Source organism: Musa acuminata, chromosome BXJ3-6, assembly GCF_036884655.1.
Source record: "Musa acuminata AAA Group cultivar baxijiao chromosome BXJ3-6, Cavendish_Baxijiao_AAA, whole genome shotgun sequence".
NCBI classification, from domain to species: domain Eukaryota; kingdom Viridiplantae; phylum Streptophyta; class Magnoliopsida; order Zingiberales; family Musaceae; genus Musa; species Musa acuminata.
In genome coordinates, this window is record NC_088354.1 from 38,170,233 (window position 1) to 38,193,496 (window position 23,264).

The 23,264-nt window shown below is 44.0% G+C and overlaps 3 protein-coding genes across 4 annotated transcripts; 1 reads left to right on the forward strand and 2 right to left on the reverse strand.

Annotated features, from left to right (window-relative positions):
• Positions 1–2,699: 2,699 nt before the first annotated feature.
• On the forward strand, positions 2,700–6,715 carry LOC103989884 (ras-related protein Rab5A). The gene is made up of 7 exons (XM_009408828.3): positions 2,700–2,805; positions 3,272–3,349; positions 3,449–3,616; positions 4,600–4,648; positions 5,247–5,320; positions 5,958–6,051; positions 6,451–6,715. Exons 1-7 carry the CDS (start codon positions 2,764–2,766, stop codon positions 6,558–6,560), a joined length of 615 nt encoding a protein of 204 aa, XP_009407103.2. The 5' UTR covers positions 2,700–2,763; the 3' UTR covers positions 6,561–6,715.
• Positions 6,716–9,204: 2,489 nt separating this feature from the next.
• LOC135641516 (receptor protein-tyrosine kinase CEPR1-like) lies at positions 9,205–12,592 on the reverse strand. 2 transcript variants are annotated; one of them, XM_065156896.1, is made up of 2 exons: positions 10,017–12,591; positions 9,205–9,910 (listed from the first exon to the last, which is right to left on the reverse strand). In XM_065156896.1, exons 1-2 carry the CDS (start codon positions 12,496–12,498, stop codon positions 9,552–9,554), a joined length of 2,841 nt encoding a protein of 946 aa, XP_065012968.1. In that variant the 5' UTR covers positions 12,499–12,591; the 3' UTR covers positions 9,205–9,551. The 2 variants fall into 2 exon arrangements, with proteins under 2 accessions (XP_065012968.1, XP_065012969.1); XM_065156897.1 differs by having other exon boundaries at positions 9,800–9,938; positions 10,017–12,592.
• A 2,467-nt stretch (positions 12,593–15,059) lies between these two features.
• LOC135641130 (receptor-like protein kinase 7) lies at positions 15,060–18,773 on the reverse strand. The gene is made up of 2 exons (XM_065156203.1): positions 15,891–18,773; positions 15,060–15,731 (listed from the first exon to the last, which is right to left on the reverse strand). Exons 1-2 carry the CDS (start codon positions 18,511–18,513, stop codon positions 15,322–15,324), a joined length of 3,033 nt encoding a protein of 1,010 aa, XP_065012275.1. The 5' UTR covers positions 18,514–18,773; the 3' UTR covers positions 15,060–15,321.
• Positions 18,774–23,264: the final 4,491 nt, after the last annotated feature.

Consider the following 23,264-nt stretch of genomic DNA (forward strand, 5'->3'; position numbering starts at 1 on the left):
AATTGGTAAATTATTGATCAAATAAGAAAAATATGCATGATTAACTACGATAACAATCAAGGCATAAAGCAAAATAAAGTGCTAAAGTCAAGATTGAAAGTTTGAGAGTTCGTCGGAAATCCAAACGTTCGTAGAAAGTTCTATCAGAATTGACCGAGAAGTCCAGGAGCTTGCCAAAGAAGCTCGTCGAAATTCACCACGAAGATCGTCGTAAAGTCCAGGAGTTTACCCGGAGTACGCTGGAATATTGCCAGAGATCGTCGAAAGAAACCTAGACTAACCGAACTTGATTTGCTTAGTATATGCCTTAAGAATCGTAGTGATTTGTGAAACTTCAGTGAATATGTCAGCAACTCTCAAGTCTTCTTAAATTTCACAGAATGCATTAAACACAGTGAAACAGCTTTAGGACATCAAGATTTATCCAACACAAAAAAGAATGTTAAGGAACATGTATTTATAGATAAAAAGAATGCGAAGAGGATTGCATAGTCAAAAACCCCAGAAGAGTCAAGATTGGCATACGCTAACACAGATAGAAGGAATAAAGCTTCCTAAGTAAAAAAGTTTACAGAATACAAGAATACAACCTGTTACTGCAACTGCTACACCAAAGGATTCAATTAAGTTGAATTGTTATGCATGTCCCTCTTTCAATCCGTCTTGAACTAAAAATTTGAGCAGAGCAGGCTGGGTATATATATATGTGTGTGCGCGCGCGCGCGAGTGCTAGCGTGTTACATACATACATAAATATACATATATGCATTAGATTTGGGAGGTAATCTCATTAACTCTGTTAGAGACCAACTGGGCCCGTAATTGGATTGGTTTAGGCCAAGGCTCAACCAAGTTGCTGGACCCTATCTGACAATGAAATCGCCTAGGGAGCAGTCTCCCATGTGGTCTGGGCGATGGTATCGTCGGTAATTATTACCTGTCAGGTGGTGGTACCGCCTATCAAGCGATGGTACTACCAAAGCTCAGTATCCAAGATTCTGTCAAATGGTGGTACTACCCAGTACTAGCGATGGTACCGCTAGTACCCCGAAAATCCAGGATGAGACACTTTTTAACTCCAATTTTAAAGTCACTATGGCCTATAAATACCCCCATCATTTTCTATATGAAAGGGTAGCAAAGTGCAATTAAAGTGTGAAAAAACTTGAAGTGTTGGGGTGTTAAAATTATTGTAAAAGTGAGAAGAGTCCTCCTCTTCCCTCTCTTTAGCTTTGTAATCATCCAAGACGAGGTGTGAGGCTGGTAAGGATTATCTCCAAAACCCGTGAAGAGGAGAAAGCGCTGTAAAGAGGTGGTTGGTCTTCGCCTATTGAAGGAAGACTATTAGTGGACGTCGGTGACCTCGACGGAGAAGGAATTGGAAGTAGATATATGTCACAACGACCGAACCACTATATATTTCGGTGTGCTCATTTCTATTATGCTTTTCATTACTGTCATTATTTTCTAAGTTAATTACTAGTTCATTTACTTTAAAGTCAAGCACTTTTAATAAAGTCAAGCACTTTCCGAAATCAATTTTAATAAAAAAATTTAAAATAATATATTTTTATCCATCGTACTAATTCACCCGCGTCGATCCTAATAATTTTGACCTATTGAGACATAATAAATAAAGTTTAATCGATGCCTAATAAATATGTGATGATTACATATCACCTAAAAAACTATTCTCATATTAGACCGATGGTTACAAGACCAACATATATAAAGTTCTCTCTCTAACTTGAATTCACTAAATTGAACTTATATTGCTAGAATGCTTATGTATCTTTCGTCCATAATAAAAAAAAATAAAATTAATTTAACTATCAAAATAGTCTTGAGAAATAATGAGATATAAATATTCTGAACCGAGATACAAGATATAAAGTATAAGTATTTTATACTCTCAAGTAATATTTTTCTTTATTCAGTCAAGCTTCTCTCCTTTTTTCCAAAGATGAGGAATACTCGAAAAGCAAAATAGGTTATATCGATTTTGTCGTGTAGACTTGATGACCAAAATTAACTATATTGCATATAGACAAAAATTAATTTATACAATCCTCTTCTTAATATTATATTATAGACAAAGAAGGTGAATTAACTAATACTAATGAATCACTAGTTTTAGTTCAAAATAAATTATTACAATAATAATTTTGGATTAGTATTGATAGTAGTTAAATACATAATGTCTCCTTACTTTACTAATGTCTCTACTTTGTTTCACAGATATATATATATATATATATATATATATATATATATATATATATATATGTAAGTTTGCTTGTAAAATGGAAACATTAAAAGAGCTATTGGTAAAAAAAAGAAAAAAAAAAGAAAAAAGAAAGAAAGAGCTATAGGTACACCAAAATTTGGGGACGTCCATATTCTACCTTACCACCACGTCAGCCAGAGACACTTGATGACGTTGTCTAGGTGGCTCCATCTCTGCACCAATAAAAATTTAGGGTGCTCTTTAGGGTAGACAACGTGGCGTAAACAAAAGATTTTGTCATTAAATCGACACACCATCAAGAAAACTAGTGAAGAATCCAACGGACCAGATTAAACGATGGAGGAGCGGTACCAGAAACATTTATTTGTGCCGCAGGACTACTAGAACCCAACCTTACCGTATATATAGATGTCTCCACAACCACCAGCGTTTACGACTCCGCGATCGGCGCACCACAGAGGAAGAAGAAACGAATTCTTGCGGCGATACTTCTCCTGCTTCGAATCTTGAGAACGATGGCAACTACTGGACCCGGACAGATCAAGAAAGCGAAATTGGTAATATGTTTTGCAGATACGCATCATTTACTATTGACGCGTTATTCAATTTGGTGTTATTCAAAATGCTTTCTTTTGGGTTACTATTGTTTTGATCGCTTTTATCCCTTCAATCTTCGAAACTAATCCTTTTATTCGCAGCTTACTGAGTCCAACTGAGTTTTCTTTTCAGGCATTTTAACTTAATCATTCGATGCGAGTAATAAAATTGGGATTTTGTCCAGTAGTTAAATCGGATTGCTTAGTTTTTGTTGGATATTGTAACGTACTGTTGATGTTAATGGCTCTGTAATTTTGGATAGCATTGATACAATGGCATTATATCTGTCCTCATGATCATGATTGTTTTGGCTGTCGTAGGTAGCGGTTTATGTGCGTCCCGCATGTCCTTTGATTTTATAGATTAACCCTTCAACCCTATGAAGTACAATCAGAGTAAGTTTTGTTTTATTGGTTCGTTTATCAGGTTCTTCTTGGAGATGTGGGGACGGGAAAATCTAGCTTGGTACTGCGCTACTTGAAAGGCGAGTTTGTTGAATTCCAGGTTTGTGTTGTGTTTCCATGTGAGTCATATCGAGGAATTCAGGGTTTAAAGAAGAATTATGTAGTCTTGCCTTGTCACGTATGTGTCTATATTCTGCAGGAATCAACAATAGGCGCTGCATTCTTCACGCAGACAGTTGTAATCAATGATGAGACAGTGAGGTTTGAGATTTGGGATACAGCTGGGCAAGAGCGGTATCATTGCTTGGCTCCTATGTATTACAGAGGATCTGCAGCTGCCGTGGTTGTCTATGACATAACGAATCCGGTTAGTGAAATAGGATTATACTCTAAAAGTACTTGGCTTATTATGGTGCCGTTGCTCATGCATATATGAATATCGGCATCCAATGTTCTATACCTGAACTTGTGTAGGTGGCTATTGTTAACTGATGCAAGTTTCCTGATATTATTATCAACCCTGAGTGTAAAATGGAATGAAGCATACATGAGGGTGTATAAGATTCATAAGAGGAGAAAATTATGAGTTTGAGAAGGAAGAAAAAGGGGGGAAGTTATATCATTTCATTTGATTTTCTTAGATGAAAGATCAATAAATTTTCTGTAATAGGACAAGAATCTTTATTGGTGAATATGGTAATCTGGAATTATGTAATCGCAACTTCCTTTATGACACGATTTCCCTAGTTTGTATATCACAATTCTGACTTGAAAAATCTTTTGGATGATAATCTGCACAATTTTATTTCTGATCAGGCCTTTAATTTTGTGAATAATATTGGTATAGTGGGCATAGTCTGAAGGAAGGAGGTCATCCTTATTCATGAGGATAATATTTTCCTTGCATATTTTGTTATGTTCTATTTTGTTGAGTGACAGCTTTAGTTAATTGATTTTTTCGTCATTATGTAAAAGTAGTTTCTTGTCTCCTAACTATGTAATTCATGATAATTCATGATCATCATGAATTAGAGAAAATGGGAATGAGAACTTAACCTCTTTTTTTTGGAATGTGAACTTAAATTGAAAAGCTTGTTTGGTTATGCCTTAATCTCTATAAATTTTGGAAGAATTTAGTGGTAGCGATTACAAAATACTAGTTTAAATACTGTTGATATAGAAGTGAACTAAAATGAGTATAATGTGGTACCATTGCATCATTTTTTGGGTTACATAAAAATTAAAGTACATCTGTTTTTCTGTAGTTGAAGGCCGATGAAAATGTGTGCTTTATGTATTCACTAAAGGTCCTTGAATTCTCTGTTAAAGATTCTGTTACTATTTTTACAGGCCACATTCTCTCGAGCAAAGAAGTGGGTTCAAGAACTTGAAATTCAAGGTAGCAACTTACATTTTTATTTGGATAGTTAATACATTTGGATTTCTGATTCGTCAGGTTTGGATAGTTAACACAACTAGTTTTCCAATTTATCATTTGGTGAAATGTTGCCTTAATAGCTTTAATCATTTTCTTAATATATTCAGTTGGTCTTTTTGAAGGACCTTAAGTGCTTCTAATTGTTTTTGATTGACTGATCATAATTTACTTGCACAGGTGCACTTTGTTTCTGCTAGAAACAAAATTTTGTTTCGCCAGTATTAATAAGGGTCAGCAAGAACTTATGTACATGCTTATATTGTGCTTGGGCACCTCAGTAGTTGGTCTGCTGGGTCTTTGATACTTTTGTTACATTATCCAAATGATTCTTTAAACTAATATCTTCCATCTATCCTATGTGAGAGATCAGATTCTGGATCTTTTGGCTTGATAATAATAATCTTCTATCTTCCTGATCAAGATAACTAAGCTTACATACGAAAGCAGAGCCTTTGATGAACCACAAGCACTGGATTTGTAGTGTTATTGTCGCAGTGCCTATAAAGTTGTAGCAATTTCCACTTTGTTAAATTGATTTGAATGCTTTGTAATGTTTCAGGTAGCCAAAACACTATAATAGCTCTTGCTGGTAACAAAGCTGATTTGTTAGAGGCTAGACAGGTTTCTGCTGAGGTGAGTACTCTTGGTGGTTGCCTTCTGATTCTTAGAAATATGAATTTAGAATATTCATCACCGCTTCTCTTTTAATAGATCCAACCATTGATATGCTTTCAGTTTCAACTTTAAAGTTCATTTTATCTCAGAATTCATTGAGCCTCACCTGCCTGCATAGGCTCAGTTCATTGGCCTTCTTTTTCTTTCTTGGATGGAAATGGACCAAGCATTTCTTTCATGTGTCTCTGCTGTCTTACATTGTCTTAGATCTGTTAGGCCTATTACTTGAAAGGAAACATGCAAAAGCAGAGCTTTGCAACTTTAAATGTATCTAAAAACTATATTTGCAGAAAGTGAAATTTAAAAAAGAGAAGTAACAAAAAGTTGCATTAATAGCTTGAGGCTTCTCAGTGCATTGCAGATGTTAGTTAACAGTCAAGAATACCAAACTTTACCATTTCTTAATTTGTACGATCATACCAACACTAATGCACCAAATCTCATCAGAAATCCAAAGTTAAACATGCTTTGTGAGAGCAGTACTAGGATAGGTGACACCTTGGGTGCTGGCTAACTTAGTGTTTTTATTTGAACTTGTACCTTGAACACTTGCCTTTAGCGTATATTACTAACAACACAATATACTTGATTGCAGGAAGCCCAAACCTATGCTGAGGATAATGGTCTTTTGTTCATGGAAACTTCTGCTAAAACGGCAATTAATGTTAATGACATATTCTATGAAATTGGTAAGTTCCTTTCTGAATGATCTAAAGGAAGAATAGAGATTCTACAGAATTGGAGCTTTTGCGTACTGTGGTCATCTGAGCATGTTCACAAACTACACATTTCATGCACACAAACTTATCCAATTTACAAAGTAGCTCCCTCTTGACTCTTGATCAAGAGTGCTGATACTCTTTGCTGCTTCTGCACACCATCATCGACTATATGTTGGGAGTTGCTGATTTTATTATATACTAAACTACTACTATTTTTTTTTTCAAATTGTGATTCATTTTAAATATATAAGATTTTATATTCGAGAAACGGGCTGAAGTTTGCACTTTGGTCTCGTGGTAACGGTGGTTTGACATTTTTTGGGGCCTTGTAATTTCTCATGCTATTTTCTGTGGTTTTTGTTTCAGCAAAAAGAATAATCTACGGACAGCCGGTACAGAACCCTCAAGGAATTCTTCTAGCTGATATATCAACTGAGAGACCGTCTACGGCGTCTTCCTACTGCTGCTCACAGTAAATACCACTGGTTTTATCAGATTTTAACCAAAGAAATCACTTTTGGGGGTAGATAGTTGAATTATGTTTCGAGATAGAGTGTGGTAGAGGTTCCAGTGACCCATTATTTATTGTAAGATGTAAATATACAGCTTTGTTTGCTAGATAACAGATCAATCTTTCTTCTTCCTGTGTTCTAGAATTGTATCATCTGGTTCAAGTTTCAGCCCTCGCTGCCTCTTTGAACTCTTCCTGAGTCACTCACTATCTGAATGTTCTCATAAACTGTTACTTCTTAAGATACCTATATCTATCCTACTCATAAAAGCGTTAAACATTCTATCGTGATTATTACCGAGATAAAATTGGATCAGTGCATTCAAAGTTACATGCACAGTCAAGAATCCATCTCCCATCGTGCAGCTTCCAATCTACTACTTGCACTCGAGGCATCATCCACTTCGTCATCGACCTGCGGAAACAACAGAGGCAGTGGCCACCGAGGACGGATTCGACATGAAGTAATCATCGAACCCTTTGTTGCGAAGCATCCCAACGTTTCCAGAAGCGGCGCAGTGCCCTCCAGAGTACTGCATGACTCGGCGCATGCTTGGCCTGGCTGTGGGCAGCGGGTGCGAGCACAGCAACCCAAGCTTCAAGACCAGCTCCACCTCCTCCGCCGCACACTCCTCCCCCGGCCTTGGATCCCTCATCTCCGGTATCGATCCCTTCCGCCAACTCCCAGTTCAGCAAAATGAGATGCTCCCTCGCCACTTCCGGAGCTGTCGCCGACGTACCTCAGCTTCAGCGTTCTTGCCGTGCTTCACCACGAAGGCTTCGATGAGTATGCCATGTCGTATCCGTCGTCGGTGGCGACGGCTTCTGCTCTTTCTGGCGCTCGACGACGAGCCTTTCCCTGTTTTGTGCCTTTCATTATTCAGTGGAATCGATGAGTGGAAATGAATGCATGATACCGATGACCGTAATAGGAGGAGATTACAGTCTCTGCTCTTTCTCCGTGAGATGTCGGGCCTCATTTCTTGGACGATACAAAGCTTAGGATATACGTCGAGCAAGAAGCCGCAGCATCATAAGTAAGATATATGAGAATATTACAATTAAGAATAAGATATAAAGAATCAATAATTAATTCGTACAAGATAATTAATTCCATTTCCAAATAAAAAAAATGGTTTGAGACTGGAAAGAAATCCTGAAAATGAATATATTTAACAACAGATTATTATTTTTATTATCAGATATAGTGATTGTGAATAAAGTAACTCAACTACTAAGATGTCTTCTCATGAACTCAAGCCTTTTTCATTTTTAATATTGTAGCATGTATCGAATGACCAATTGTTTTTTGATACAGTACAAGTTGTAGTTGTTCATAAGGCACCAATTGCTAAGAGGAGAGATTATTTGTAGTTTGGTGGTGGCAGCAAAAGAAGAGAAATATTTTATGTATCTCCTTGGTCAAACACTACCCTTCTTATTTAGTCAAATGTCCTTTCTATCTATCATCAGCAATCCCTTTTAACATGGACAAAGTAATTTTTAGATATTCTCTCATCCATTACCTAATTCTTATAATATTATATGTTTGATTGAGTGTTTGATAAAGTGAGATGTGGAAGCATTACTCACCAAATATTGGGTTTCAGATTAATTTCAGAATGGAGACATGATGATGCTTTTATGTATGTGTATGTCTTTGTAGAAAAGAAAGATACATTCTGTATACCATGAAACCTGTTTCTGATATTTGGGAACAAAAAATAGCTGTTTTTTGGTAACAAAAATAAATAAATTACTAACTTAATCCAACACAGATTGTAATTTAAGAAGATTTGTCATTTAAGCTTTTTTTTTTTTGTTTACTGACAAAACCTGAAAAAGTCATGCTAATATTTGTGATATGCTACACTGTATTAATTGCTTTGATGAGAATAACTCTTAAAGAGGCCTAAGTTAGCATGCAGCTCCTATATTTTTTTTCCCCAAATCTCTCTCTCTCTCTCTCTCTCTCTCTCTCTCTGCAATGTTGCAGAACTTGCCAATCATCAATTGCTGCTGCTTCTCTTCAAATCCTAAAGCATCTAATGACCTTTATTAGCAGTATGTCCAACATGTTGAGCCAGCAATTTATTTGGCTACTCTATTCCCTTGTAGAATTAGGAGGAGGGGCATCAACTAGTTCATCCCCTCTCTCTCTCTCTCTCTCTCTCTCTCTCTCAAGCATCACCCTGTGCAATGAGAATCTCACCATTGTTGAATGATTGATCAGGACACCCTTCAATCATCATAAAGCTCCACCCACTCATGAGTGGACTCTGTGGCACTACCAATGGTTGATGCAGCCTGCACACCAGAGCAGCAAAGTCTCACCATTGCTCCTCTCACCCCCACCCCCTCAGCAGTAGAATCTGACCCCAGTAAAGCTGAAAAGAAGCCTCTACTTTCTACTCTCCATAAACCTTCCATTGAGGCCTCTTCAATGGATGATGATACCTCATGCAAACACCTTTGAGGTCAGAATGATGAGAAGAATTCACTTTGGTGAGATGGAACCTCAGAGCAAATCACCACCCTACAGCCCACTCTCCTCCTTTTTGGCATATTCTTTTAGATCACTCTCATCAAAGTGAAACAAGAACTACACAGAAAAAAAAGGAGAAGAGAATACTCTTAAAGAAGAAGAATACTGATATGTACATGTAGGTCCACAGGCACCGGATGCTGCGTAAGTACAAAGCAGAGTGATGCAGATTCAGCAAAATCCTTCTTCAGATCAAACGAAGACGAACAGGAAAAAGAGATCATATGATCGAGAAGCAGAACCTCGCAAGCCTCTTCTTTGAACAAGTATGAGTGGTATAACTAAGATATTAAGTGGAATCTAAGCGTAGGTGATAGATAGCAAGCAAAGACAAGGCTGTGGCTTAGTGTGCTTGCTATGCCCTTAAACCCCTACCAAACCCCTTCCACCGATCACGATCGAGCTGTGTCCTCAGTCTTTGAGCTTGAAGGATGATCCGGTGGCGTCAGGCTTGCATGGCTGAGCCTCGATCAGGAGCTGGACCACCTCGTTCATGGTTGGACGCAGAGTTGGGTTGCTGCAGGTGCAGCGAATGGCGATCCTGAGTACCTGCACCATCTCCTCTTTCATTGGGTTCCATGAGACCTGCTTGTCCAGTACCTCCATTGCACCTTCCTTGGTGCACATCTTGCTCGATACCCAGTGGATGATGTCTCTGCTCTCCCCGAACTCCGGCTCGATCGGCTTCTTTCCTGTGACCAGCTCCATCAGCACCACACCGAAGCTGTACACATCGCACTTGGTAGTGGCTTTCGACGAATAAGCATACTCTGCAGTAGCAATCGTATCATCCCAGATCTAATTCAGGTTCACCATAATGATCCAGCAAGATTAGCACGTAAGATGGTGAAAAGCTTTGGATTTACGAACAATTACCAGGAGCTAGATAGCCATATGTGCCAGCGATCACTGTGGTGGAAGTGTCGCGGTCTCCTCTTGCTTGCAAGACCTTTGCGATGCCGAAATCGGCAACCTTGGGTTCGAAATCTGCATCAAGAAGAATGTTAGATGTCTTGATGTCTCGGTGAACGATCGGAAACAGCAGGTCATGATGCAGATAGGCCAATCCTTGCGCTACGCCAACCGCGATCTTGTGCCTGGTTGGCCAATTCAGGAAGCTCTTCCCCTGGTGAAGAGCGTCCCATAGGTTTCCATTGGGCATGTACTCGTAGACCAGGAGCTTGCTGTCGATGCCCGAGAAGCAGCAGTACAGCTTCACGATGTTCTTGTGCCTGATGCTCCCTAGTGTCTCCACCTCTGTTCTCAGCTCCCTGTCGAGGTAGAGTTGATCCGGCGATCGATCCTTGGTCTTCCTGCTCCACAGCTTTTTGACAGCGACCAACTCACCATTGCTCAACTCGATCTTGTACACGGTGCCGGAGCCGCCATGGCCGATGATGTTCTTGTCTATCAACGCCTCCACGATCTCGTGCTGCTCGAAGCTGAGCTTGTGGAAGCTCGTGACGTCGTAGGAGGAGGAGGAGGAGGAAGAGAAGCCGTCCTGTTCGATCGGTATGTTCTTCCTGCCGAACCAGCGCTTCACGAGCAGGAGAACACCGGCGATGGAGAGCATTGCGGAGACTCCAATGATCCACATGTTGTTGAGCCTACGACGAAGGTTAGGCTTTGGACAGAGAGCAAAGATGGGGTTGCTCAGGTTCACATGGAATGGAACGCAGAGATGTGGGTTTCCCGAGACGCTGTCGATGAGGCCTTCTTTGATCAGAGGGAGCGGGATTGGCCCCCAAAGCCGGTTGTTCGAGAAATCTAGTGAATTGGGAAGCAAATCGCAGAGACTGTCGGGGATTTCTCCTGTCAGAAGATTGTTGGAGAGGTTGAGGACATTGAGAGACCTCAACGAGGATAGAGATTCTGGGATGGACGAGTCCAGTCTGTTCCCCTGCAGCGATAGCTGGTTGAGGCCGATTAAATTGCCCATCTCAGCAGGGATTGGCCCCGACAAGAGGTTGTTGCTAAGATCAATCTTCACCAGACTAGTCGCCGACGCGATTTCCGGCGGCAGAGCGCCGGAGATACGGTTGTTCGGCAAGAACAGCGCGGTCAAGTTCTTGGCGTTGCCGATGGACTTGGAGATGACGCCTTCGAAACGGTTGAAACCGAGGTCGATGATGGATGCGTGAGGAAGCCCGAAGAGGCCATCGGGCACCCAACCGCCGAGCTGGTTGTCGTTGACTCGGAACCGGAGCAGAGACTTGCATTCCGCGTAGGTCTCCGGCAGTCCGCCGGAGAAGTTGTTCCTCAGCACCAGAAAGTAGAGCAGCTGGCCGCCGGCACAGACATGCCTCGGAAGCTCGCCGGACAACCGGTTCTCTGAAACCTCCAACACGATCAGGTTCGAGAACTGGCCGAGGTTGGGCGGGAGTTCTCCGGTCAGCGAATTCCCGTAGATGGACAGGATCGTCAGCGCCGTCGAATTCCCGAGCACTCGGGGGATCTTTCCGGTGAGGTTATTGGTGTAGACTTGCAGAACTTGGAGGCCAGGGAGGCTGCTGATGCTGTCCGGTATGCTGCCGACCAAGTGGTTATCCGACACGTCTATGTCGATCAACCTCGTCAGGTTCCCCAGCTCGTTGGGTATCTCTCCGGTGAGCTTGTTGTAGTAAAGCTCCAACAGCTGCAGATTCGCCAGCTTGCCGATCGTCGGCGGAATCCGGCCCACGAGGAAATTGCCGCTGAGTTCGAGGTCCGTGAGCGACGTCATGTTGCCGATCCACGGCGGGATGTCGCCTCGCATGGACGTGGTGGAAAGGATCAGGACTCTGAGCCTGGTTAGCGCAGTAATGTTCTCCGGCAGCCTCCACACGTCGAAGCCCGGGTTCTCGTTGATGTTGATGACCTCGAGTCCGGTGATGTTGGTGACGGATATCGGGAATTCGCCGGTAAATTTGTTGTTGGATAGATCGATGGAGCGCAGAGACTGGAGCGGCGAGAGATCAGGGACGGCACCGGCGATCTTGGCGTGGCTGCAGTTGAGCTCTTCCAAGAAGGAACAGCCGAGGAGGTCTACCGGGAAGCCATTACGGATCTCATTGAAGCCCAGACGGAGGACACGGAGCCCTGGAAGAGACTCGCAGACGGCGGGCGGGAAGCCGCCCGTCAGAAGCCACGACGACAGGTCGATCTCCACCACGTACTCGTTGTCGTCACAAGCGATTCCGGGGAAGTTGCATGGGGAGCTGCCGTTGAAGTCCCAGCGCGCCATGGATGGACCTTGAAGGGACTGTTTCAGAAGGGAGAGGAAGCTGAATTGGGACTCTTGGACGGAGGCACCGAGGGAGACTGCGAGGAGGACAAGGAGGAAGGAGACCGCGAGGGCTGTAGCGGCCACGATGGCCATGGTGATGGTGAAGGTAGAGAGGATAGGGGAGACTGTTGCTCGAGGTTGGTGGTCTCAGGGGAGGTGGGGGATGGGGGGGTGAGGCATATAAACGGGGGGAGGGTGGAGAATCATGGCCTGAGCACAGAATGATATAAAGAGAGCTGCATGAGGAGAAGATATGCATGCCTTTAACAAAAAGAAGCTTTTGGTTTTATGCTCTCTGATTGTTACTGCCCCCCTCAAATGTATGTGTCACATTCTTGTCAGTGAGGTTGCATGAGCTCTAATGGAGTTGGGTTTCGGGAATGTTAGGTTTTAGTGGGAGTTTACTGCTAACTCTTTCCATACATACTGTGTTCAGAAGAACATAAGAAGAGATATAATTCTGATTTTTCCATCTACAATTGGCTGTCAATTTATGTGTGTCTTTTGTCTGAACTTTTTCTTTTCGCTTTGGGTAGTCTGATACTGATTCAGACCAAACTGATAAGCACGACAAAGCAAGAAAAGAAAACATTGACCGAGGAAGAAAGAGATATCAGTAACTCATCCGAACATACTCCAAAGCCTCGGTCTGAAGATGAAACAGAGACACAGACCAATCTGGTGACCGCAACCACAACCAAGCATGAAAAGAATGATTCCATTGAGATAAAGATACTTTGCTGCTTTGTGATTTCGCATCTGTAATTGGCCGTCAAATTGTACATAACCTTTTGACTTTTTTCGTCAACATACTTTACTCCGGCTATTATACTGCACCAAACATATGTCTGCTGCTAATCAACATCAGTAGTAACAAAAAGCCTGTTTTGGCAGTCTGATACGCGCCTCTTTCTATGTTAAAATAGCAAATTCTTGGGGGAAAAAAATTAGTTTTTTTTATATTTTCGTAGAGCATTTTAATTTAAAATTTTTTATAAAGAGGTTATTTTTATTAATGATTTTACCTTCGTTCGTCGGTCACGGTTTCGCCTCTAGTATTAGCCATGCGAACTCTAGTCGATAGTAGACGAGGAAGGAGGTCATATGACTTGTGTGCCCTTGCCATTGGCTGCAAGCAAAGAAGGAAGGTGGGCGAGCTCAAGTGCGGAGGTGGCTAGGGGCACTATGGGCAACGAGCGATTGTTCGAAGCCAAGGGAGCCAACTAGAGGTTTCGTTTGCTTGTCTTTGGTAGAGGAGAGGGGGGTAGGATGACGATACGAATCGAAGGCAACAATGGATTGCAACGATAAGTCCAATGAAAGTAAAAGTAAAATAATCTTTAAAAAATTTTAAAGTTGTGATGCTCCGTGAGAATTTTTCAAAATTTTTTTTTTAATTCAACCAAAAGAAAGGATGCTTCCGAAAGAAAGATAAAAAGAAGATTATTTTACACACGAGTTTCATGTTAAATATACTTTTACCATTCTTCTGAGATGAAGCTGATCAACAAGCATGATCTCCTTCTGTAAAGTTCAGACTGTGTCATACTCCGTAATGATCTAATTGAACAGATTTGGGTAATATAAAAACAACAGTGAACATTCCATATGCTGCTACAAAAAAAAAAAAAAAAAGACCAATAGAGGGAGATACCAAATTATAAGAAATACTACGTTAGGCCTCTTGTCACTTCCAAAGAGATTCTCTGTTCCAAGGACTCTGATTCATAATTTACTTGCTCACTGTGTTCATAATCCCTGCTAAAAGAATATGATCATGAATGTGAGAATTAGAAGCTTATGCTTAAATCTTCCCCAAAGAATGCCTTTAAATCACAGGGACATGTTCTTACAGGCAGTGGTGCTTTCCAATTGGTGAGCAGGTTGTATAATGGGGTCATGTCTCTGTCCTCATAATGGTCAGTACTCACGAGTACTCATCACACTTCCAGCACTTGCTTGCATGAAGGAAACAATGGGTTGAATCTTAGGAGACACGATGCAAAACAAATGAGGTAGTGAAGAAATGGAGGCATGGCCTCCGCAGACTTCTCAACCATCTTCTCCAAGTGCTTTCACCAGCCATGGCCAGAGAAGCCACTCACCGCACTGCACAGGAACTCCAATCGCCACTCACTACCTGGTGGGACGCTCCGCCACGAGGAAGAACTTGGTGGTGCAGCGTAATGATGGCCAGAGTTGAAGGAAGAATGCTTGCCACATACGGATGAAGTGCCCTTTCGAGAACGCAGAGCCAGTCGACTGGATCGGGCCATGGGGAAGCCCGTTCGTGCAATCCGGAGGCAGGATAAGGACGAGGAAGAGGAATGGCAAAGCGAGATGCCCACACCGGTGCGCGAAAGCGATCGATGTGTAATGTTTTGGCTTGGGTGGGGAGGTGGATAAAGAGGACGGCGACGGGGCCGCAATGATTCCGATGCCTTCTTGTGTTGTGTTACGCTTACCAAAGCCGGTTATTCTTTAGTCGCTTCGACATGGGATTGGATGGTCGTGCGCGATTCGCCACAAATGAACGCACTCGACCCATTAATTTAACCGGTTCGGTTCGATGTCACCTTCTGACCCACTAACCCATTAGTTTGACTCCCATACCTGCGCTGACATTGGTCAACGGATCTTTACCCAATGAGACATGTACTGGACCGATACAGTTTCTTATTACTGGGCTTTCATGCCCATCGACACAGATTCAAATCCTATGCATTTGATACAGCCCGCAACGAGAAGCTCCTCCTCGATTGCTGGATCCTGTACAACATCGACCGCACATCTAACATAGAACCTCGTTGCAGAAATCCGACACCTCGCCTTCCCGTCTGAGAGATCTACCGTGTCCTGCAACGTATGCGCCAAAACTTGGCTTTCTGAGATTGATGATCACTTGCAACGGATCCCTCACATCACGGGCTTCTCATTCACGCGTTTCCCTTCGGCCATATACACGCCGTGCTCCGCCTTGTCGCCCTTGCTGATGATTGCAGCGAGGGCTCGGCCGCTCGTGGCCTCCTCCAGCATCTGGACCACTGTCCGCATCGACGGCCGCATGGCCGGCAGTCTGGCCGTGCACAGCGCCGCGACACGTAGAACCTTCACGGCTTCCTCTCTCGCCGGCTCCTGGATCCTCCCGTCCACCACGGCCGCCACGCTCTCCCGGCTGCTCATCCTCCTCGTCGCCCAGTAGACGATGTCCTTGTCCTCGCCGTATTCCGCCTCTATCGGCTGCCGTCCGGTCACCAGCTCCATCAGCACCACCCCGAAGCTGTACACGTCGCTCTTCTCGTTCACCTTCCATGTGTACGCGTACTCTGCACGTCCATGGATCGAGAAATCAGGAAACAGAGTTTGGGTTATGCTCGGAGGACTTGGGGAAGAACCAGACGTGAAAGCCAATCAAACAGAGTTTGGAATAAAGGTACATCAACGGTGGATAAAAGAAAGCACGAGGGCAGTGGGTGATCGATCACCTGGGGCGATGTAGCCGTGGGTGCCGGCGATGACATGAGCGGAGGATGCCTCCTCTGCTCCTCCGGCGGCAGCGGAGTGCAGTACCTTGGCGAGGCCGAAGTCGGCGATGCGGGGCTTGAGACAGTCGTCGAGGAGGATGTTGCTAGACTTGACGTCCCGGTGGAGGATGGGGCGGTCCCAGCCGTGGTGCAGGTATTCCAGCCCCCGCGCCGCCCCCACTGCGATCTCGTACCTCTCCTCCCACCCCAATTCCATCTTCCCCGCCTCCGTGGATCCGTGAAGCCGGTCCCAGAGGCTCCCTTTGGGAAGGTGCTCGTACACCAGCAGGTGGCATTCCTCGCTCGTGATGCTGCAGTACAGCTTCACCACGTTGACGTGCCGCACCGCGCTCAGGGTCCCCACCTCTGCCTCGAACTCCCTCGCCGCCGGCCTCCTCCGCCCCCGCGCTACCAGCATCGCTGCCGTGCTCCGCTCCTTCGCTCCCCCCACCGGGTCGCACCATATCTGCTTCACCGCCACCACCTCCCCGCTCGCCAGCTCCACCCTGTACACCTCCCCCGACCCGCCCTTCCCGATGAGGTTGTCCGGCTTGATCGCGTCGACGATATCCTGCTCGTCGAAGGTCAGGATCCGGAACGACTTCATGTCCCACGACAGGTCCTTCACGACGGCGCGGTCGCCGCCGCCTCCACCGCATGCGTCAGCTCGGCGCTTCTTTAGGACGATGTAGAGGCCGAGGAAGGCGAGGAAGACGGCGGCGATCGAGAAAATGCAGGTGAGGATGGTGCGGAGCCCGTCCGAGGAGCCGCTCTGGGCGGTAGAGCAGCGCCTGAGCGAGCTGAGGTTGTTGGCGCCGACACCATCGATGCAGAGTCCGGGGTTCCCGGCGAGGCTCCTGCTGTATGCGGCGATGTCGAGACCCGCGGGGACGGCGCCGGTGAGGCGGTTATTGGAGAGGTCAAGGGAGGAGAGCTTCAGCGTGCTGAGGCTCGCCGGGATCTTGCCGGAGAGCTGGTTGTCGGAGAGATTCAGCGAGTTGAGCCGCGTCAGTTCGCCGAGGCTCGTCGGGATCGGCCCGGACAGGTTGTTCTTGGCGAGGTTGACAGAGCTCAACGAGAGGCACGAACCGATCGCATCCGGGATCGCGCCGGAGAAGGTGTTGCTCTCGAAATCAAGACTGACAAGGTTCCTTAGCCCCCCAATGCTCGCTGGGATCTCGCCGGAGAACTCGTTATGCGACAAGTCTATGCTGACTATGGACTCCGCTTCTCCGAGCTCCAGCGGAAGCTGGCCGGAGAACTGGTTGTCATCGAGATACAGCTGGTACAGAGACTTGGCGTTGCCGATCCCGACGCCAATTGGGCCTTCGAACTGGTTGATGGCGAGGTCGAGTATGTTCAAATTGGGCAGGCTCCAGAGCCCGGCGGGAACCTCCCCGGAGAGCGAATTTTTGTTCACCCTGAACCGAACCAGAGACGAGCAGTTGGCGTAGCTGGCCGGAATCTCCCCGGTGAATCTGTTCTCCAGCATCAGAAGCTTTATCATCGTGCCCTTCTTGCACATGTCCGGTGGGATCCCACCGGTGAAGAAGTTGGTCGACACGTCGATATAGTTGAACTCCGTCCAGCTGCCGAGCTTCGCCGGTAGCGTCCCGTTGAACCGGTTCGTGTACAGCGAGAGGTTGGTGAGGTACCGGAAGTCCCCGAACTCCGGCGGCACCTCACCGGAGAGGTCGTTTTGAAACAGCTGTAGCGAGATGAGGTTCGTCAAGTGCCGGAGCTCCGAGAGGTCGCCTTCCAATTGATTCTCCGACGCGTCGAAGTAGGCCAGTCGGGAGAGGTTGCCGAACCCAGCTGGAATGGTCCCGGTGATCGAGTTGTTATACATCTCCAGTAGCCAGAGTCCAGAGAGCTTCGCGATCTCCGGCGGGATCCCGCCGGTGAGAAAATTGTCGGCGATCTCCACGTCGATGAGCTCGGTCAAGTTCCCGATCGACGGCGGGATTTCGCCGTGGATGTTGCTGTCAGAGAGGAAGAGCCGGTTGAGCTTGGTCAAGTTCAGAACCACCTTCGGGAAAGGACTGGGATCGAAGGGGTTATCCCCGACGCTGAGCACTTCCAGATCGGTGAGGCCGGCGAGCGAACTCCACGGGAAAGCACCGGTGATGGCGTTATCAGAGAGGTTCAACACTTGGAGCTTGTCGAGCGGCGCCAGGTCGGGGACGGCGCCGGCGAGGTGGTTGAAGGCGAGATCAAGGCGGCGGAGGCCGGTGCAGTTCCGGAGGTCATCGGAGATGGCGCCGTGGAGGCCATTATAGCCGAGGGAGAGCGCGGAGAGCGAGGGGAGGCGGCAGAGGGAATCGAAGGGTATCTCGCCCGAAATGCCAGCGCTCGTGAGGTCGATCTCGGATACGGATCCATTGGAATCGCACCTGATTCCATCGAAGCTACAGGTGGGGTTACTCGCGTCCCAAGATCGGAACGCGGTGCTGTTGGCGGCGGTCTGGAGGGATGCTTTGAATTGCAACAGGATTCGGAGCTCCTCGGCCGTGGTTGGAGTGCCTCTGGGAGCGAGGCACAGGAAGAGAGGGAGGAGGAGGAGGAGGAGGAAGCGGTGGTGCATTTTCTGGGAGGAGACGCCCGCGGTGGCGTTCGGGTCAGCTACGCTGCGGTTAAATGATGCGGGGGACGCAGATGACTACGAGGAAGAAGAACGGAGGCTGCCGCGGCTTTTGTCATGGAGACGGAAGTGGAGAGCTGACGAGCGCACACGAGTGAGTCGATTAGGTTGGCATTTCTTTCCGGGGCTTTGTCGTCGGGCGACGTGCGCAGGTATGAACCTTCTTTGCCCGCCGTCTTTGACTAGCGAGGTTGTTTGTTGGAGTACGGACTCTTCTATTTGCACTGTGAGTACAGAAACAGAGACGGAAACGTTAACGCTTAAGATTTTATTTGATGATTAAACGATGGTAATTCTTCGCGCTATCAGTAACAAAACGTCCTTAATCTAAACATTAGATTGGGTTGGTGTGGGTGCTGCCCATTCTCCACCGACGGAAGCCGACAATGCTAAGTGGTACCGTCGACGCTACCGTGTCGGGCTTTTGTTCTATAAGAAAACTCACAAACGTATCAACCAGAGGGGCATCTTAAAGTAGCGAGAGTGCCTGCACGGATCTTGAAGTAAGTGAGCGAGGGGCTACGATCTCCTGCTCGCGTATCAAAACATAAGATGGGTCGATGATGAGTAGGCACGAATCTTAAAGCGCCACTGCCTAAAACCCTGGGAAGAGAGAGAAAAAAGATCGACCAAAATCAGAATCTGCCCAGCGTTCCTGCACGAATCTTAAAGTCGAATGAACTCCTCGGGCTTGTCCCCGCGCGAATCTTGAAGTCTAGAAAAAGGACCATATTCTATAGGAAAATGATCAACCAGGAGCACGAATCTTAAAAAGGTCTCCTGACGCACCAAAATGATAGACGGGTCGATCCTCCGAAGGAAAAACTCTCACGAAGATCAACCAAGTGTTCCTGCACGAATCTCAAAGTACTTGACAGAGCGCTCGCAAGAGAGAGAGAGAGAGACCACCGGCTCTCCTCGTCGGTGTACCGAAACGATCGATGGGTCCGCTACATTTATTCGGCACTCGGCTCCCGTTTCCATATACGTAAAGAGATGTCTCCCGTTCGCGAGTGTCCGTAGCATTTACGGCGGTGTTGGATGTCGCACAGATGTAATCCAATTATTGAGCATGTCATCGATCACATTTCTCCCTCGGTCAACGACTCTGCAGCAGCCATTTAACAGTACAATCTCCACCTCCACCGAGGAATGCCCACCAACTCGATCATAATTTACAGAATTCCAATTTATAGAAAAAGAGACATCTGTTTTTCTAAAGATAACCATACCTAAGACAAAATGGATTGAAGCTGGTGGTGTGGTAGATTGAGTCTACAAGTGCATGGTCAACGGAAGCACAAGTGTCTGTTCTTCCTGGTATTAAGCACATGTTTCCTTCTTAGATGTGTCCACCTCATGTAAAGACAAGCCAAGCTCTCGAGCTTTGTCAAACCATTTGTTTCAACGAGTACAATGACAGGCCCAACAAGTCATTCATGTTCTTTTCTTCTCTCGAGTGTTGTTATGTTGATTTCACACGATCTTCTAGAATTACTACAACCCTTTTGATCCCACCCCCACAGAACTCACTAGTTAGTGAGGGTTGGTGAGGACATATGGCTCTTGAATTTGATGCTGTGAGTGGATATCCATCAACATCTTCTCCCTTTTGATGGTAGTCACCATTGAATGGTCTTCTCCCTTGCCCGGGTAATACAGGTGAACGAGAAAGAAAAGGAAGCTGCTTTTATCATGATTGATATCGTTGTTGGCTTTGTTGTGATATTGATATCGTCAAAAACCATCATGGATCGATCAACGGAAGTTTCCTTTTTCCTTTATGGATTCAGTGTAGTAAAGTTACTCGATCCCTTGTAGTCCATGCACGAGTCCGATTGCATGCAGTGCTCCTTCCAGAAAGTCATACCCTACCGCTGTGTCGCTGCCAAAACTGGCCAATATTTCCTCTCACTTGCGTGCTCAAGTCCAAGCTGTCATGGCTGCTTGGTCTCAAAAGTCAAAAGAGTTCACTGGCCTTTTCTCCCGTAGTCTCCAATGTGTTCCTTCGTTCCCACTGCCGGTCTGCTGTCTTCCTGCATCTTCAACAATGGCTTCGGACAAAGGACTGGGAAGCAATGATTTCTGAAACAATGGAACTTCCTGTTCCTGTGCAGTGAAACTGGAGGAAGTAATCTTCAACAGTGGATCGAGGGAGAGCAGGAAACCGTATGATCTGTTCTGTCTGTCTTCGAATGAAGCATGTTGATTCCTGAAACAAAGGGATTTCCTGTTCTTGTGCAGTGAAACTGGACCAAGTAGTCTGGGAGTAGTGTATGATTTCTTGTCGATATGCGCAAACAATTGGGTCAGGAGTGAGGGGTTATCATCAACATGAATCAATAGGGACCGATTAGATGATAGATTTGAAGATATTGGCTTGTTTTTTTGCTCAAGAAAAGAGGGATCTTGTCTCTTTAGGCTTGTAGGAATTCATTGTTTGAAGGATCGATGTGGTGTTGTCTCGGTGCGTCTCTCACATGGATGAGTACAGCTATTTGACACTTGTTCATGGCATGCTACTGTTTCCCGTATTTATGACTCTCTCCCTAATATTTAATTTGTTTGGTACTTTTTTCAACAAAATCCCAAGTTTCTTTTTTTTTTTTTCTCTTATAGAACATTCCTTTTTTTAATTTTATTCCCTTGTAAAGCCTTTATTGTTTAATTATGATATTACTCTTGACTTTGTTATGGTCTCCATTGTTTTGCTGTAGTGTATACCGCCTCTTATGAGTGCCTCATCCATCATGTCCTCACGGAGATTGCTAAGGCTCTCGAGCACACCCTCACTTTTGTTCGTCGTAATATTACTTCATCAACATCGATCACATCCTGGCTAGTTAGAGTGTGGCTCCATCGAAAAGGATGCTATATATGCATAGATCTATATGAATTTATCCACGGAGACACTCTTATAGCCCAATGGTGATCACATTCGGGTAACACTTGAGCGTCAAGTGACAACATGCGGTCTTGATCTCTTAGTTGCTAACATGGAGAGAGACATTTAGATTATCATAAACGAAGGAGGAGGAAGGTGTAGGGAATACTGTATGCAAGCACTAGCAAAACATGATAGAAGTGATGTTGACGATTAAGGGAGCCTGCTTGTGAAGCAATAACAACGGAGAATAAAGATAAGAATATAATCAAGGGCCTTAGTAGCCTTAATAGAAGTGATAACCCTTCCTAGAAGGGCCTTAGTAGCCTTAATATAATCAAGGGCCTTAATAGAAAAGATAACCCTATAAGACAACGGGGTGGAAGTAGTGGAATAGAACTAAAATGATGGGACAAAACAAAAGTGATAAGCAACAGGGTGAAAGAAGACAATGCATATGGGCAAAGTTTAAGGGATAAAAACGATCAAGATGGGCAAGAATGAGCGTTTTGGAAGAATAAAGCAAAAAAAAATATTGTGTGAAAAATAATAGAAACTTAAGGTTTTTTAAAAGAAAATCACCTTTTCATTAACAATGTGTTTGCAACACATATTCAATTAATGAAAAAAAAGAAAAACTGTGGAGTTGCATATTTATACTCCTCAATATATATATATATATATATATATATATATATATATATATATATATATAATGAGAATGATAATTTGGGTTTAAAGAGATATATGCAAGATAAATATGCACTTGGTGTGTATGTACATGCGTGTGTGAAGAAAGGAATAGTAGAAAATACACAAAAATAGGTTAATAGTTTAATTCTCTATTGAACATTAGCATACAATATTAGGTTAAATAAATACTTACTTTTAAAGAGTTTTTCATTCATTTGAAGGGGAAAAGCCATATTCCATTTCCGATACCAAAATCAAAATGCAACAAAGAAGGGAGGGATAAATGAAGAAGTAAACAAAATAAAATAACAAAGTCAAATAGAAAAACAAAAGAAGTAAAGAAAGAAGAAAATTTACTGTATCTCCTAAGTTTATTGACCTTACTAATTTTTTTATATTAATCTGACAAATCTTATTTTAGTGGGACTTTTTTAAAATCTATAGTTTTCCTCAAATTTAACTGAATAAAACTTGATGATTTAACATATATATATATATATATATATATATATATATATATATATATAAAATTGGCTGACAAGATTCTACCGATTGGAGTTGCATCAATCATTATGATAATGATCACTAGGGAAATCTGCTTCAGTTGTTGATCTCAATGATTTCATTTTTTTTTTCTGGGGTGGAGTTCATATTTTTGGCAAATACATAAAGAACAGCTTTGCTGCATATCTTTTGCACTTTGCAGCTCATTGCAGTATAAATTAATTGAGCCTTCATTCTTTTGTGATAAAGCAAACAAGGACAGACATCCATGATCTTTTGTCCTCTTCAATCCAACCCATATAGTGTTGTGATGATACTTCAAATATAAACCCAATAAATTCAAGTCCAAATCAAGAAAAAAGAAATCATATATATATATATATAACTCAAAGATAATTTGATATATTTTTAACTAATTATATATATATTTTTTATAATTAATTTATAAAATATTTAATTTATATGTTTTTTTACGTTATCGATTTTACTGATGAAAATACCACATGTGTTCAATAGTAAATTGAAATAAGATAAAATCCACGTATGTTTAATGATGTGACGTAAAAAAATGAGATTAAATATTTCGTAAGAATAAATATCCTAATATAACTTT

What these genes read in the sequence shown, in the direction of transcription:
- LOC103989884 (XM_009408828.3), top strand. Translation starts at nt 2,764, where the DNA reads ATGGCAACTACTGGACCCGGACAGATCAAGAAAGCGAAATTG. An exon ending in TCTATGACATAACGAATCCG is followed by an intron (nt 3,617 to 4,599) that starts GTTAGTGAAATA and finishes CTATTTTTACAG; the next exon opens with GCCACATTCTCTCGAGCAAA. An exon ending in TGACATATTCTATGAAATTG is followed by an intron (nt 6,052 to 6,450) that starts GTAAGTTCCTTT and finishes TTTTTGTTTCAG; the next exon opens with CAAAAAGAATAATCTACGGA.
- LOC135641516 (XM_065156896.1), bottom strand. Translation starts at nt 12,498, where the DNA reads ATGGCCATCGTGGCCGCTACAGCCCTCGCGGTCTCCTTCCTCCTTGTC. An exon ending in ATATGGCTATCTAGCTCCTG is followed by an intron (nt 9,911 to 10,016) that starts GTAATTGTTCGT and finishes TTGCTACTGCAG; the next exon opens with AGTATGCTTATTCGTCGAAA.
- LOC135641130 (XM_065156203.1), bottom strand. Translation starts at nt 18,513, where the DNA reads ATGCACCACCGCTTCCTCCTCCTCCTCCTCCTCCCTCTCTTCCTGTGC. An exon ending in CCACGGCTACATCGCCCCAG is followed by an intron (nt 15,732 to 15,890) that starts GTGATCGATCAC and finishes ATGGACGTGCAG; the next exon opens with AGTACGCGTACACATGGAAG.